Here is a 16,805-nt window from a genome sequence, read left to right as displayed (position 1 = left end):
GCATGTATAAACTAGTAGCATATGGAAAGCTTGACCTTTGGCTGTAGCTTAAACTTGAAAAGGAACCCTCCCACATGATATCTTTGAAGCAGTAAAACAGTGGAAACTGCTGCCCTAATGGTGGTGCAACATGAGAATAATCCATTTTAAATAACCACCACCATGAGGGTTACTTCTTCTTCCATGATCCTGATGGTTAAAGAGGACCTCCCACATATTATCTGTCTAGCAAAAGAAGTCTCAAACACACTCCTTAATAGAGATACCATCTGAATAAAGAACCCCCCCACACACACACACAGTCCTCAGTTTAAGCTCCGAGGTGAAATCACTTCAGTAACATGGTAAATACTGTTATAACATGTTATGCTGTACTGCATTACTTTCTGTTAGACATTATACTAATTGCCGTCAGCCTCTTGCCTCCAGAACAAATCCAGAAATAATCAGGGACAATCAGGGACACCTTTTAAAATATATTAACCTGAGAAGATGACAGAATAAGAGAATGTGAATTAACATGCACTTTCTGAAGAAAGAGAAGCCCAAGTCTCTGGTTTGTTTAGAAGGGATTAGGAGGGCAAGTAAAATTCTGAGCCAAAGTCAGGAAGGTATGATAATACTTCTTGCCTGTAGTAGTTGGCAGTCTGTTCAGGAACAGGTCCTCTGCTTTGCGTTAAGTGAGTGCCAGGATTAGCTCCAGTTCTCCTGTGACAACTGAACCAAATAAAGTGGGTAATCAGAGAATGAATGAACATTTCTTGCCTTCCTGAAGTACCCTGATTCCATTCTATATTTTTAGTCATCGGAACGGCAGAATGAAAAAAAGTAATATTGGGAGCTTACATATTTTATCACTTTTTGTGTGGGTGATATTTCTGTGTCAGCCCATATTTCTACCTGTAAGTTATGCTGTTGACATTCTTGCAGCCTACCACAGCCTTACTTTATGTAGATAGATAAATCCCTAATAATCAGCTTAGCAGATACCATGTAAGACATGCTTCCAAATGCTATAAAATAGTCATCAAAGAGTGTGCTTGGTTGTATAGAATATGGTCATATTATGGAACACTTCATCATTTGCAACAATTCTTTTGACTGAAATGCCTTCATTACCCATGAAATGCAGCATATTTGCATTTGCTGCTACTATGTTGGCTATGCATTGCTGCTACTATATTGGCTATGTTTTGTGGTCATGATTAGTAGTAACTTACAATTTATCTAGGTGGTATACTGCAGACAATCTATACACATGACTTCCACAGTGCTGGATTAGTTTGCTTTGGTTCTGCTATGGAGCCATGAATGTCAGAATGTCTAGAAAACAAAACAAAATAGATTAATGCCCAAAACACACAAGGTTATAAAATTGATCTGCAGTTGTTTTTGCAGGGTGGAAAGCCCTCCACAACCCCAAAACATCTATAGCGAACTTGATGGTTGCACCAACTTGAAGAAGGGAGAAGTCTTCCAAAATAAAAGACTCAATGCTGGTGCTCACTTAAGAATTGCACCAGCAGCGATTCCACCATGGAAGACAGAAGCCAGTGCTGTGTTCTTCGGTCATGCTCCAATCAGCGGATGCTTGGCGATTTTCATCTTGGTTATCATTAGATGCTTACTTTTAATTACTGTTTCTTGCTGTTTTTATTAATGTTTTTTCCACAAATCAAGGAGATGGTATTTATTATAGTCTATTATATGATATGAGGTGAGTTATATGAAGGAAATTAACCAGTCACACTCTAAAAGAAAGAAATAACCATGAGAATATTAATACATAACCTATGGCTCACCCAGTATTAAAAAATGTGCTGTACAAACACAATCTGCTTAGTGAGAAAACAGACTTCAGCCATGTTCTGATCACTAAACCACTTTTCTGTGAAATAAGTAATACTTCTGTTCATCAGGGCACATCTGACCAGTCAGAGAAGAGGCAGTTTATTTCTTACGTTAATGATTTTACTGATTTAGTAGTGCCATAAATTTCCCACCATTGTAGTATGAGGTTCTGTAATGCCACATAATGCTGCAGAAAAGGGATGCTGCTCTATAGGACATCAATTATGTTACACATCCCACTACAGACAGAAATCTGATTCCCTTCATTCCTAGTTTCTACTCCTCACTTCTGGTCATTAATGTATCTTTAGAGTAATGTGGTCTATAGCCAATAACATTAACAAACAAAAACTGTTTTAAAATTGCTATCCCTAGACAGAATCATGAAGACAGATGCTTAAAACCAGTTTGCAGATGTGCTGCATGAACAAAAGATTCCCCAATCCAATGATCTTCTATTAACTTTATAAGTTCTGTAATTAAAAAGTTTTACTAAGTGCTCCTGTGAATGGCAGATTTAATGCTTCCTCCCAGTATTAATTTATTTTGCATCTCTAGTACATTTATTAATCACTGATTTTATTAAAACAGATGATGTGATAAAATGTGGTTAAACACCTTGAGTGCCAGTCTATTCCTGGCCCAAAATTTGTAGGCAGTTTAACCCAGCTAATCTCAAACAAACACTGCAAAGACTGGGGTGTGTGTGTGTGTGTGTGTGTGTGTGTGTGTGTGTGTGTGTGTGTGTGTGTGTGTGTGTGTGTGTGTGTGTGTGTGTGTGTGTGTGTGTGTGTGTGTGTGTGTGTGTGTGTGTGTGGAAAAAAATTTCACATTTGCCCTAAAAACTCTTGACCATAGCTATAAAATAAATAATATAAAAATAAAATAAAATCTCAAAGCACATTATCTATCATATACTACCAATTGGAGCACTTAGTAACACTTTTAATTGCATTTGGTCACTTGGGCCTTTACTTTTATGACCAGAACCCAGCAATCACGAGTAAAACAGCATTACCTAACACCCTATCCATATATTATTGCTATGTGTAATGCTACAGTTTTACAATGTCCTTTTCTGAAGAGATCCAGCACTATTTTTTCTGTTTTCAAACAAAAAATGATAACTGAATTAGTTTTCATTAGGAAATGTACTTTATTTATAAACACAGGTCACACTGTTGATACAAATTCATGAAAGTAAACCATTGTTAAGGGCCTAAGGTGATACAGAGCCATTTAAAATGTGACCTGTCAGAAGGTGTGTGTGGGAGGCATACATGCATACATGCAAGCTGTCCTTCCACATTGACACTGACAGCTTGTGTACAGGATGTATTACATACCCAGCATTCCTGCATGATAATTTGTGTTCTACTGAATTTGAGGAATTATAGACAGTGCTCAGTGCCTGTAGGTTCTGCTACAGAAGAGTTCTTCGCTGAGGTAATTTCACATTGGAGAATAGTCCTCCTTCCTTGGCTGGTATTTAAATGACTTAGGACTGCTTTGAACCTCAAGTTGTAGGATTGTTAGTATGAGACATCCTGCAGCCTTGCTCAGTAAGTGGCCTGGTAATCCATGGCATGCATGCATTACTTAAATCTGTGGGCATTCATGCTGTGTAGCTTGTGTGTACTGTGGAGCTGAGGGAAGGTACACACGAATAGCTGCTGTAAATTCAAATTTACTGCTAGGTAATGCTCTACTTCATCACTAGGGAGCAGTATTGTACAAATCACCAAAAAATGGGTTGCTTGCGCATGAATACAGTGACTAGATGTTATCCATCTCAACTACGCACATATAATCACAACTCACTGCCTCATGATTTATACACAAAATTTGAGCACTGTAGGAAAACAACAGCAGATGGGGGGGGGGGGTTGTCTTGAAATGCCTCCTGTTTTTACACAGAATAATGACAAAATGAATGCTGTTGCGATGCATTTGTAGCATACCTCCCAATTGTCCGGATTTTTGCAGAATGTCCAGATTTTTTTTGCATTGTATTTTTTGACTGTTCCTCATAAAATTGTGGTTTTCTGGCAAAATATCGAGGATTGAAGTCACTACATAATTGCACACATTTGAGTTTCTGACTTCATATCCTTCAGAAAAATGCACGTTAACACAGATCCTGTTACTCTAGCAATTGTTAAAGTTTATAAGAGAAATATTTAAAATGTGTCCCTATTTTTGAGCCTTTGTCCCCCCATTATTTTAGAATTGTCCAGATTTCTTACTCTAAGAGGTTCAGATGTATGACATTGCCAATAACTGACATCTGTTGAAATGCTCATTATCTTGACCCATCTATAAAATTTAATTATAAAAATGATTCTGTAACAAGCTCAGTGATAGCACAAAATCCAAACCATTCTAGAAGTCTTAATCTATACAAACAGACCATTTATAACATTGTTTTAATTTTTATTCAGAGTCCATTGTGGGAAGCTTAGCAACTTCAAGAGTAGGTGAAAGGGAAATAAATATATTACCTGGGTCTCTGTGAGGTTTAGTGTTGTAGCTAGGTCCACCCTTTCTGTGCCCACCATATATTGCTGCTTGAGGAACTCTCTCTCCAACCTGTCCAGCTGCTCAGCAGTGAATACTGTCCTCACTCGTTTTATTTTGCAAGAGGCCGTTTTCCAGTGTAATGGGCTGAGGGCAGTAATCTTGCAGTGAACTCCTGCAAAAATAGAACAGTTCATAGCATTTTTGTCTTTTCACTGTGTGTGTGTGTGTGTGTGTGTGTGTGTGTGTGTGTGTGTGTGTGTGTGTGTGTGTGTGAGAGACCAAGCATGACCAAAGAAAATAAACAATATTTTTGAATCTGTAGAAATAAGTGACACAGTGCTATTTATTTAACCTTTTAGGAATATTAATTTAAGTGTTGCAATCATCAGATAATCTTCTCTTTCATTGCTTGCTTTTGGTCTCTAGGCCATAACGTTTTAGAACTTTATGCACCAAAATACAACTTCTCAGCTCAAACCTTGCAAATCTATAATTTGTTGGTATCTGGCATAGGTACATTTGGCATTTAGAGACTGTCATTTTACACTCCACAGTAGAAATCAAGAGACAATTTGCATTCTTTTCTGCACATATTATCTTGTAGTTATTCATAATATCAAAAACACAGATAGTGCAGAGTACTATCAAAAGTTTAGTCACACTGTATGGAAATCCCTTCCACTAGCCACTGCATATAATTACCACTTCAAAATACAGTACCAGCTTCTCGACCATGCATAGTTTGCATTAGCCACTGCCAAACTTCTTAGCAATTCTAAATTTAATAAGAATTTCTCTCTTTTATAAACAGTTTCTTGTTCTGCACTGTGCTATAAATCTCATTGGGCAGCTGCATTGCACATATCTTTTGTTTAACCACCCAAATGTCAGCAGAACAACAGGCATAGGCAAACTAGGGCACTGCCTAGGGTGCCGTTCTAGCAGGGACGCTTTTCCAGTAATCTGGATGGTGTAGGCAGACTAGGATGGGGGCACCAAGTCGCGTGAGGGGGTGCTGTGGAGCCCTTTTGCCTAGGGCACCATTTGACCAAAGGCCAGTCCTGACAACAGGCATGATAATAAGCAGACACCAGTACGTCAAAGTACCAGGTCTTGGTGAATATTAGAGTTGTACTCCTGTCCGTGACTGGTGAGCTTCACAGCCTAGGTGCATGCCAACCATACCTCTCAACCTCTTAGAGCAAGAAATCTGGAAAAAGCCATGTATAAAAGTGGGCCAAAGGCCCAAAAATAGGCACAGTTTTTAAACAGGTTTTAAATATTGCTCTTACAAGCTTAGAAAGTTGATAGAATAACAGATTTTGCATTAGCATGAATTTTGTGAAGGATAATAAAGTCTGAAACAAATTTCTGTCATTATTTTCTAAATTCAGTCTTTAATGATTTGCCACTAATTTGCCAGAAAGCTACAATTTTATGAAAAATGGACCAAAAATATTAGGCAAAAATCTGGACATTCTGTGAAAATCTGTACAGTTGGGAGGTATGTGCTATTATCATAAACTGCAGCATGTGTGGTGCTGTATAGTACTATCTAGAAAGAACAATTAAATTTGAACTCTAGTTTTGTTGTTTCTTTTGTGAACTAGTTAATATGGAATTTTCCTTTTTCATTGAATCTTTGTTCTTCTGTTTAAGGGGTTAAATAATCAGCAGTCTTTCACTTCAGAATAGTATTACATATCATAAAGATACTGGGTGAGATATGGGAGAAATTGCTTTTGAGGGTACTCATAGCAGTGGGGAGAGTAAGGCACACCCCAGATGACTGGAGAATAAGCATACTTACCCCAGTTTACAAGAGCCAAGGGGGCATCCACAACTGTTGGCAATACAGAGGTATCAAACTTTTGTCACATTGCATGAAAGTTCTGGAAAGGGTGACTGACAGATGGATATGCAGAGTAGTAGAAAGTAAGATGGGAGATGAGCAGTTGGTATTCAGATCAGGATGTAGCATAACTGACCTGATGTTTGCAATGAGGCAGATAGTTGAGAAGAAGCTAGACTTGAGGAAATAGTCCAACTGGGCATTCCTAGACTTGGAGAAAGCATATGACAAGGTATGACAAAGTCCCAAGAAAGCAGTTTTGGGCAGTACTGCTGTGGTTCAAAGTCACAGAAAAATTGGTAGAATTAGTGCAGGCTATGTACAAGGACCCAATGACTTAAGTACAAACAGTGTTCAGTCTCACAGAGGAGTTCCCAGTGGGAGTAGGTGTACACCAGGGTTCAGCTCTAGGCCAATTCTGTTCATGCTGGTTATGGACTACATTAGCAAACAAGTCGGAGGCTACGGATCAACAAAGCTGCTGTATGCAGATGATGTGGCATTACAGGCAGAGTCTGAGCAAGAACTTCAGTAAAGGAAAGGGGAATGGAATGCAAAACTGAAGGCACATGGGATGAAACTAAGTACAGATAAGACAGTGGTAATGGCAGCAAATAGGGGAATTAGAAGAAGCTAAGAAATGAGATAGAAGGGAAAATAGTGGAACAAGTTAATAGCTTCATGTATCTGGCAAAGGTGGTTGAGGAGGAGGGAAGTCTGAATGAAGAGGTCAAAGCTAGAATCAGAGGGGATACAGCCAACTGGTGTAGAGTGTCAGGTGTATAACAGAAGAATGCAAAAGAAGCTGAAAAGTAAGGTATACAAAACAATGGTATGAGCAGTACTATTGTATAGTACAGAAGCCTGGGCAATAAAAGCATAGCAGATGAGGAAGGTAGGGTAGATGGAAATGAAGTGCTTGAGAAGGGTAGTAGGATGCACTCTGTAGGACAGACGAAGAAATGAGGACATAACAACAGAAGCCAAAGTAGCTCCAATTGCAGAAAAGATCAAAGAGAACAGATTACAGAGGTTCATGCACATGTGCACAAAAGTACAAGACAATCTGGTGAAGAAGATTTTGTACAGATAGGAAAAATGTAAGAAGAAACAAGGGCATCTAGCAGAGAGGTGGATGGATTGTGTTAGCGACAACAGTCAGTCATGAGTGCTGAAGAAGGCAGGAATGTGGCACTGAATTGATAGAGATAGCGAAAGTTAATTTGACACTCTGACCCCATGTAGAAAAATAGGAAAGGGGGGGGTTGTTGCTGCTGCTGCTGATTATGATGAGGGTCAAAAAAAAGAAAATTAATTCAAAACTTGAACAAGTGTAACACTGGACATGCAAGACCTTTACTGGGGTGGGGTAAGCTTTTAGAAAAGTAATACCTATGGCATATTTATAGGTTCATAGGTAGGTACTAGGCTATTGGCCCTAGGGCCTATATAAGCCTAGCCAAAGGTACCCTGGCTTTCGCCACCCAAGAAAATTATTTTCCTGTGCCACTGTCGAGCAGAGCCACAGAAGTGATCCCCGGGGTGAATTTCCTATCTCCCATCCAATCATCAAGATTTTTCTTGAACAGTGCTAATGAGGAGCTTTGTTTGATATAGATAGGTAGTTTGTTCCAGAGTATGAGAAGTCTCTGGGACAGGAATCTATCCCTCCAGCATGTTCTGTTTATTGTGGTGATGAGGTTTAGGACCCTAGAGCGTGTAGCTTGTAGGGATTGGGATTTCTTAAAGTGGAGCATGTCTAAAAGCACTGGGTTTGACATAGCTTTGTGTGTTAGGCAGAGATCGCCTCTGAGTAGGCGATATGCAACTTAGTAAAGCTGCAGTTTTTTGAGATGGTCTGCATAGGGCATCTCTTTGTGGCCAGTAATCCTCTTTGTGAGGTATTTCTGAGGCCTTTCCAGTTGTTGTAGATGTCTTGTGAGGTACATACCAAAAGGGGCATTGTACTTTATAATGGGTCTAATGAGTGACGAGTAGAGGGGAACAATGACCTCTTTTTTCCTGGATGAGAAACCTTTTGTGATGAGGTGTGCTACATAGAAGGATTTCCTGACTACTGTGGCGATGTGATTATCAAAGGAGAGACTACTGTCCACCTGTGTTCCAAGGTCTCTTATCACACTTTCGGTGTTAAGTAGACTACCACCTATGTGGTAGTTCATGGGTACTGAGTTTTTACCAAAAGGAATGACAATGCAATTTTTGGCATTGAGCTTGAGGCCATGGCTTTGACACCAGGCATCTGTCTCAGCAAGGCCCTTTTGTAGGATGTCCACATCTTTTGGAGTTTTGATTATGGCTCCTAGTTTGCAGTAATCTGCAAACTTTGTTAGCCAAAGACCTTCTGTGTTGGCCTGTACTTTAGAGAAGTAGATACCAAACAGGAGAGGACCCAGGACTGAACCCTGTGGTGCTCCACTTGTCACTGGTCTGAAGCTGGATTTGGAGTCTGCTACTTTCACAGTGTGGGTTCTGTCAGTGAGCCAGTTGGCAACCCATCTTGTGACATAGGGATTTATACCTAGTTTAGTGAGTTTATCTATAATTCCAGAGTGGGGGATGGTGTCAAAAGCCTTGGCGAGATCTAGATAGGCTGTGTGAACCACCTTACCCTCATCTACGGCTTTGGTTACTGCTTCAAAGAAGTCTATCAGGTTTAGGAGACATGATCTGCCTTTTACAAACCCGAACTGGGTGGGGTCCTAAGTTTGGAGATTACCAATGTCATTGTTTATAAGTTCCATGGTGATACGCTCCATAGCCTTGCAGACCAGGCTCATTAGGCTAATTGGGCGGTAGTTTCTGGGGTCTGTGGTGGCTCCCCCTTTGTGGAGTGGGATAACTGTCGCTGTGCACCATTCAGTGGGCACATAGCCTGAGGTGAGGCTATGATTGAACATGGTACTTAGGTGGGGTGCCAGTTCGTTCTGTAGTTCATGTAGAACACAGCCTAGGATGTCATCAGGTCCCATGGATGCTGTGTTCTTGGCTTTGGATAGTGCGTTTTTTACCTGTGCAGCCGTGATTACAGGAACTTTGCATTCTTCTGGTATAGCGATGGGTCCTTTAGCGGATGACAGAGGGGTAAAGTTAGCACTGAACCTATCTGCCAGGATGTTGGCAATATCCGTTGGTTCTGTATGTTTAGTGCCATTGTGCTGTAACTCAGAGCAGATCTGAGTGTTGCCATTGAGACTCTTGACATAGCTATAGAATGCTTTGTGGTTGTCTTTATAGTCAGTGGCAATTTTGTTTTCATAACTAGCTTTGGAGGATTTTATGAGGGATCTCAGCTTCTTACTGAAGCTGACCAGGGAGTTTCTCCAATCATGGGATTTTACTCTTTTTTGCAACAGTTTCTTTCTTCTGTTGTAGAGTTTGTTTATGGCAGGGGACCACCAGATTGGCTTCCTTTTTTGGGGGGATAGCATCTTGGTTCTGTTAGGGATTGCACGATCCATGCACTCTTGTAAGTGCTTATAAAGTGCATTTGTGTAGGATTCAGCAGTCATACCTCTATTGTCCATCAGCATGGGTGTCGTGAAGTTTGCTACTAATGAACAAACTAAGTGGGCATTGAATCTCCATCTGTTCTCAGAATCAATGAGTGAAATTCATAAACACTGTATCCTATGACCAGGACTGGCAGACATTAGAAATGCATCCAAAGGCCTTTTGCAATTCATAACCACTGGTATATAGTGGGTTAAGTCCATGTACATGGTCTTACCCCATTGTATACCCCACATTGTGCATATGCATGGAGCACATATGCAAATGAAGCCAGATGATCATCCAGAGTTCAGAAACAGTACAACAGCTGTATGTAGCTAGGTCCCAAATACATGAATTATTGGACCAGAACCAGCTAGTGTTCAAGTGAGTCAGACTGGACTCATCCTCCTTTGCTTTTTTTTTCTTTACACAATTGCTAAGCAGGTAAACCCCCTGGACACACATACCACTTTTCAGGGGCAGCCCAGGAGCACTATCTGATTAAATGTCTTGCCCAGAGTCACACAATAGGCACGTGGAGGTGGAAGGAATCCAACCCTGTACATATTTGATGTTCAGCAGTCTTGCTGTTACTCAGAGAAAAGAATAATATTTGATATTTCACAAACAAAACAAGCTTTACCTTTCACATTTCTTTATCAGATCTGAAACAGTTTGGTAGAATTTCTCTGACTGAAGCATGTCTATTTTGGAAAAAGCCATGAGTGATACCATAGTCTTTCAAGGCATACTTAAATTTGGGTGAGGTCGCCTAGTTTTCTTTGTAAAATTTGACTATGTTAAGCATACATTACTGATACTATGGTACATTAGTAAATATATATATATATATATATATATATATATATATATATATATATATATATATATATATATACACACACACATACATTGTAAACAGCTGATCTAAGTCTAAACAAACATTTCTTATCACTTGCTGTAGGGACTAGTATCTGAAGTTCTTTTATTCTGAAATACAACAAAGTTTAAAGCCTGCTCTTTCTGATCTTCTGCTTTTTGAAGGCCATTCAAGCATGATATTTATTACTTTGCTGCTGACAGTATAACAGAGAGAGACATGCATTTTGTACTGGGTTACAGGTACTACTCCTGAGACACTGGCAGGACAACCACTCAGAAGAAACATACAAGGCATGTTTTAACGTCATACGTTACTGTGACTCATGACTTATGACTCTGTTAATGTCCCGAACCAATGAGAGGAACAACACTTCAGAACTTAGCCATTTTATCTATACCTGAAGTTTTACCAGAAAACATGGTAGTACCTATGAGCTTGGCAGCTTACTACTATATAACACACTGTGATTGCTAACAAAGTGTCTGTTATAAGAGCCAAAAGCAGAGGCATGTGCACACACACACACACACACACACACACACACACACAAAATAGTAAAATACATAAAAGCAAATAATCCAACAAAAATGTCACAGGATACCTTCTCCTTGAAAAGAACCAGACACCAGGCAGGAGGCAGGGTAAGGTTATAAGCGCTTTCGTTCCCTTTGTAAAAAACATGTCTTGAAGGACTCTTGGCATTTATTACAGTGCATGGCAAAGAATGAGTTCGAGGAAGAAGCTATTTTCTTGATTATTGATATTAAGGACTTTTTTCTTTGTATCCCACATGAAGAAGGAATGGAATATTTCCAGGAAGCACTAAGGGAAGGAACTAGATTTTCAAGGGACGCGGTGTATGTCTTAGCTACCCTCATGGAATTGGTTCTGAAAAATAATTTTGTGTGGTTTCAGGGGGAACATTTCAAGCAAACCCGAGGTGTAGCAATGGATGCAGCAGTAGCCCCAATATTTGCTAATATCGTTCTTTGGTATTCGGAAACCAAATTTGTGCTAAATTCAATGTTTAGGAAAAATATCTTTAGATATTATAGATTTTTGGATGATATTCTAATATTATGGGAAGGGGGGCTTGATGAGGCAGATGATTTTTTGAACTATATCAATGCCACTACTGATTTGTTGAGCTTTGCCAGTAAAAGTGAAAAATAAGCAGTTAATTATCTGGACATCCACCTATACAAAAATAGAAGGGATTGATGTTATGAATCATGTATATATAGGAAGCCCACCCACTCGAATAGTTATCTGCACTTTGAGAGTGACCACCCCTTTTGGCAAAAAATAAATTTGGTAAAGGGTCAAATGATTAGAATATCAAGATTAACAACAGATGACAATAGGTTTAAAGAACAAATGGTAGAGTTAAAGACTATGCTGGGAATAAGGGGTTACCCAACTAGTGTCCTAAAGGGACAGGAGAGTTATGTAACAAGCAGGAGAGAAGATTTTTATCCCCATTATTGAAAAAACCTGAGAGTTTGTTGAATGTTAAGAAGACAGAAGAGGCAACTACTTGCTGTTTGCTAACATATAATGAGGATAGTATAGAGGTCCGCAAAAGGGTGGAAAAGAACTGGAATTGTGTTTTCGGGGCATATGGATTAACTGAAAAACTGGGTAATAAACCAAAAATAGTTTTCAGAAGAGGACCCAATATTAAGAACTTATTTGAAAGGAAGAAAGACAAAGATAGGATTCCATTAGGTAATATGAGGAAACGCAATGGCTGCAGGGAATGTAGGTACATCTATGAATGCAGGAATATAGTGATAGAGGGTCACAATAGTATAATTCCAGTGACAGGGAATTATAACTGTAATACAAAAGGAGTTGTTTACGTGGCCTTGTGCCAGTCATGTTGTGCATATTATATAGGAAAAATGGAAAACAAGTTAAAAAAGCAAATTTACCAACACATTTATGCAATTAAGAGACAAGACAAAACAAATGCCTTATTTAGACACAGCATAAACTGTAAGGATTTTAGAAAATTCCTCTTCTGTGTACTGGAAAATGTAGGTAGACAGGAGGGGGGGGGGGGTAATTGGTCCTGTTTTTTAGAATACAGGGAAACACACTGACAGGTTTTGTTGAATGCCACAGTTTTTCCTGGTATCAATGACAGGATTTCTCTAAGGAGCTTGCTTCATTTAAAGGCAGATGAGATTAAATAATGGTTTAAGTGGTTGAACATAGAAGCAATTAAGTTAGTATCTAATATATGTATTGTTATTTATAAATATATTTTCATAACAGATGAAATGTTTATTATATATGTGTTTTTATAGGAGAATTATTCATGTATTATACACAGCTATATATTTTTAAAGAACATATTAATGTGTTTTTAACTTGAGAGCACACTTAACTAATTAATTAATTTAAGTTAATTGATTGTGATTAATCAATTGACTTGTATATAAAAAAGGGGGGAAGTGTGTAAGGTTTTGTATCTGATGAAGTTCTGTTTGTATTGAGTGTGAATAAAGGGAACGAAAGCGCTTATAATCCTACTGTGTCTGGTTCTTTTCAAGGAGAAGATATCCTGTGACATTTTTGTTGGATTTTACGCACACACACACACACACACACACACACACACACACACACACACACACACACACACACACACACACACACACACACACACACACACACTTGTATTATTTAGCAATAATCCATGACTGGGTGTGGGTACTGCAGGATTTACTCACGGTTGACATGGTTTGATCATGAGGGCGAAGCCCTAGTAATTAAAGAAAGCCAACTATGGGAAACTCCTGCATTACTCACACTCAGGAGTGGATTATTGCTATTATACAATGGCATTACTTAAGAAAAAAATCTTACCTTTTCTAAATAATGTCATTATTTAAAATTAATTTAGTGCTCTTCTGCCAGCTACTGGTAGTTTGAAACCTCCAGGATGGGTACTAGACATGCTCTGTGTTTGCAGCAAATTCTCTCTCAGCTGCTCTGTTATTAGTATTACTTTTATTTTTTTTTTCCTTTGGCAAATCATTGAGGCTGAAGTCTCCAAGTAATGTTAAATGTTTGAATTGTTTCTCCGCAGGCCTCTGCTGAAAATGAGCTCTGGTCCAATCGGACTGTCCCGGTAAACAAATGTTAAATAAATAAATAAATAAACTGATATACCATTGAGACTTTTTTAATTTAAAGAGTTTCAGTTCTTTGCTTAATGGTACATTTAAACTGTGCTCATTGAAAGAAAAGTATTGAATGCTGTCTTTACAGTGAACACACTGAATGGGCAAACCAATCAGCATGCCATGCACATTTTTGAATTGTAAATTATTGTAAAAGACGTTTGGATTGAGAGAGAGAGAGAGAGCAAGATGCAAAGAGACTTGTTTATGTTATGAAAAGTAGGAGGTATGAAATTTGTGGCATTACAGGTTTACCACAAAATAAGAAGCTGTTGCTGGACAGAGGGATTGGCTACAAACATCTGTAGAGGTGCGCATGATCCACCTAGCCACTCTTAATAGAGCAACCAGACTTCTTTCTATTAGTATAGACTGGATTTCAATGGGCATGCTGATTGGGTCATTCAATTAACATGCAGGTTTTTGAATAGTAATTGTGGTTTATTGTATAATTTAAGGTAATTCATGTAATGCTTCTGTACTAACCCTTCTTTTAAGAAAGTACCTTCTTATTGATAAGAAAGTATTTTTAGTTTTATGTCTCAGTTTGACACCTTTCATAGAATAAGCTGATTCTGAAAAGAATCCCTTGAACTAATCCACTTAGTTGCAAATCTTCAGCTAGAGCCCACAGCTTACTCTCTGTCATAGCCAACAAACTAAAGAGTAAATAAAAAAAAATTCCAGGGCCATCTTATAAAACTTATGAAATGTTTCAGTGCAGTCAAGGTAGAAATGTGTGTGTGTGTGTGTGTGTGTGTGTGTGTGTGTGTGTGTGTGTGTGTGTGTGTGTGTGTGTGTGTGTGTGTGTGTCACTACAGGTGATTGCTATCAAAGAGGCAGCATCTGGTGAATTATGGAAACAGAAATACCATAAGATGAAATTCAAACATGAAAGAAAAACACAGGTGAAATAAACTATCCACAGATTCAGCTATGTCTTAAATAATTTCATAATCATCTAAATATTCTAAAAATTCCATGTTCCTATTAGTGAGCTGATACTGCACATTTCAAGGCCCTCCCCCATACAACAGTTAGGCTGAACAGTTAGAGATCTCATTGTAATAGCCTATATTAGTCACAAAACATTACCAGATCACTGTACACACAAGGGATACGACGCTGGCTATGTTTAGCATCAATATGCATTAATTGAGAAAGTTCAGCAGACTGGATACAAATTCTGTAGGCCATGCAAAGTAATATTACATTTTTCCTGTTATCATTATTTCAAGACTTAAGATTGCATTTTCCAATACTTGGTTGCACAGAAACCTATGCTGGCATAATTCAGTGTTATGTTAAGAATTTTAACATGCCCTCCTACCTTTCTGTTTGCAGCAAGGATCAGAACAGCTACACTGTCTCTGCTGCACCATGGCTGCTAAGTCGGACTTGTAGAAGTACATTGCTGGGTAGGGTACAAAGTGAAGTGAATAACTATATGTCACAGGAGATGTAGGTGGGCAAGATTTATGCCATTTTGAAGAGAAGGTAGTTGGTGTCTTCTTGGAGTCTGTTTTGGATAGCAGGGAGTCTATAGTAAAGGATACCCTGTGCGTCTGGTTGAGTTCTTGAGGTGCGTGTAGGTGTGATGAATCCGCCAATAGATGGTCGAGCATCAAAGATCTTGAAACTTCATTTGGGAAAACCATGTTCTGAATCATTTTCACTTGCTCTACAGCACTGTGCCAGGTGGGAGCTGCAGTATTCTTTCTCTGAAGAATGCGAGTGCATATAACCAAGCTATTAGTCTTAGTAGGAATAAATCCTTCCAAGAATGTCAGAAGATGGGGCTGGGGTCCCATCTTTTCCACAGCTGTAGGTTCTTCATCAAACATTGAGGAGAATGTCTCCACCCCATTAAGCAGTGGGCTGAAAAGTAAAGAAACAAGAAGGTTTTATATGACATTTGTACTGTGAAGTGTAAATCAGATATTTACATGCTAAGCAGCAGGAGATGGGAGGGGAAGGGGAAGTCAGCTTGCAGGTCTTTGCTTAGTTTAAACTTGTGATTCTGTCTGAATGTGTGAATCATATTGACTTGCTCTTGTTGGAAGGGATGGGGGGGGGTTACAAAATTTAAAAGCAACCCACAACAGCAAACAGAGATGATCTTATATGTAATTTTAACTAAGATTATTGATGAATTCTGCCATTCAATATCTGCTAATGACCTTACATGCACATGGCATACCAGTAGATTTGTTTTCAGTAGTCAGTATTGTAAATATAAAGACAGTTGCACTTATATTTTTGTTTGCAACTAAATGGAGATTGTCACGCCTCAACAGCAACAACAGGGTGGGGACACTTGTATAAATAGAACACTTCTATCATTAAAATGCTGTCTGTATTCAGATCATTTGTATTATACCTAGAAAAAGTTTCTTCTGCTGCTGTAATGCAATAAAATGTAGATAAAAATAGCTCCAAACTAACTGCCTGCTGTGCATCTTTTATATTTCATACATCCTGTCCCATTTTATGATGCATGAATCATGAAAGCTGGATTTTTGCATGCTAAGAGATCCTGTATGTTCAGTAGAACTTGCAAAATTATGGTATTAACATGGTAACAAGTAAACTGACATGAATGCACACACAGAGCAATGAGGCCCAGAACTAATTAGATATACGTTAGGGTCAGCACAGCACTGAGATACTAAAAAAAATGATTACATAGTAAATCAGAATGGCATGTTGCAGAAAAGGGCTGATAAACTGGCATAACAGATGGGTGCATGACTAATGTGGTGGACATCACCACCAATGTGTGTAGTGCAACATAGTTCATCTGCATCCACATATGCAATGAAGTGCCACATAGGTATCACTGCAGTTAGCCTACAAAAGGTCAGCACAGCAAAGTGCCAACCCAGTTCCTCATTAAAATGGAGAGGAGCAAGGGAGATTAAGAAAGGAGGAAAGGGTATATAGCAAGCAAGGGAAAAGATATATAGGTAACAATAATTTATGACAGGTAGAA

The 16,805-nt window shown here is 38.8% G+C and overlaps 1 protein-coding gene across 1 annotated transcript in view; it reads right to left on the bottom strand.

Moving 5' to 3' along the window:
- Nucleotides 1–15,666, bottom strand: part of LOC122796038 (homeobox protein not2-like) — a 94,945-nt gene extending 79,279 nt beyond the window's left edge. The window contains exons 1-2 of the mRNA XM_044064508.1: nt 15,144–15,666; nt 4,353–4,543 (exon numbers count right to left, since the gene is read on the bottom strand). Coding sequence (XP_043920443.1) covers nt 4,353–4,543; nt 15,144–15,657 — 705 coding nt within the window. The 5' untranslated portion in view covers nt 15,658–15,666. The remainder of the gene's footprint in view (nt 1–4,352; nt 4,544–15,143) is intronic.
- Nucleotides 15,667–16,805: the final 1,139 nt, after the last annotated feature.

Source organism: Protopterus annectens, chromosome 2.part2 (genome assembly GCF_019279795.1).
Source record: "Protopterus annectens isolate FY-2018-M chromosome 2.part2, PAN1.0, whole genome shotgun sequence".
Taxonomy (NCBI): Eukaryota; Metazoa; Chordata; order Ceratodontiformes; family Protopteridae; genus Protopterus; species Protopterus annectens.
Note: the sequence above shows the minus strand (reverse complement) of the source record. Positions and strands in the feature narration are given on the sequence as shown.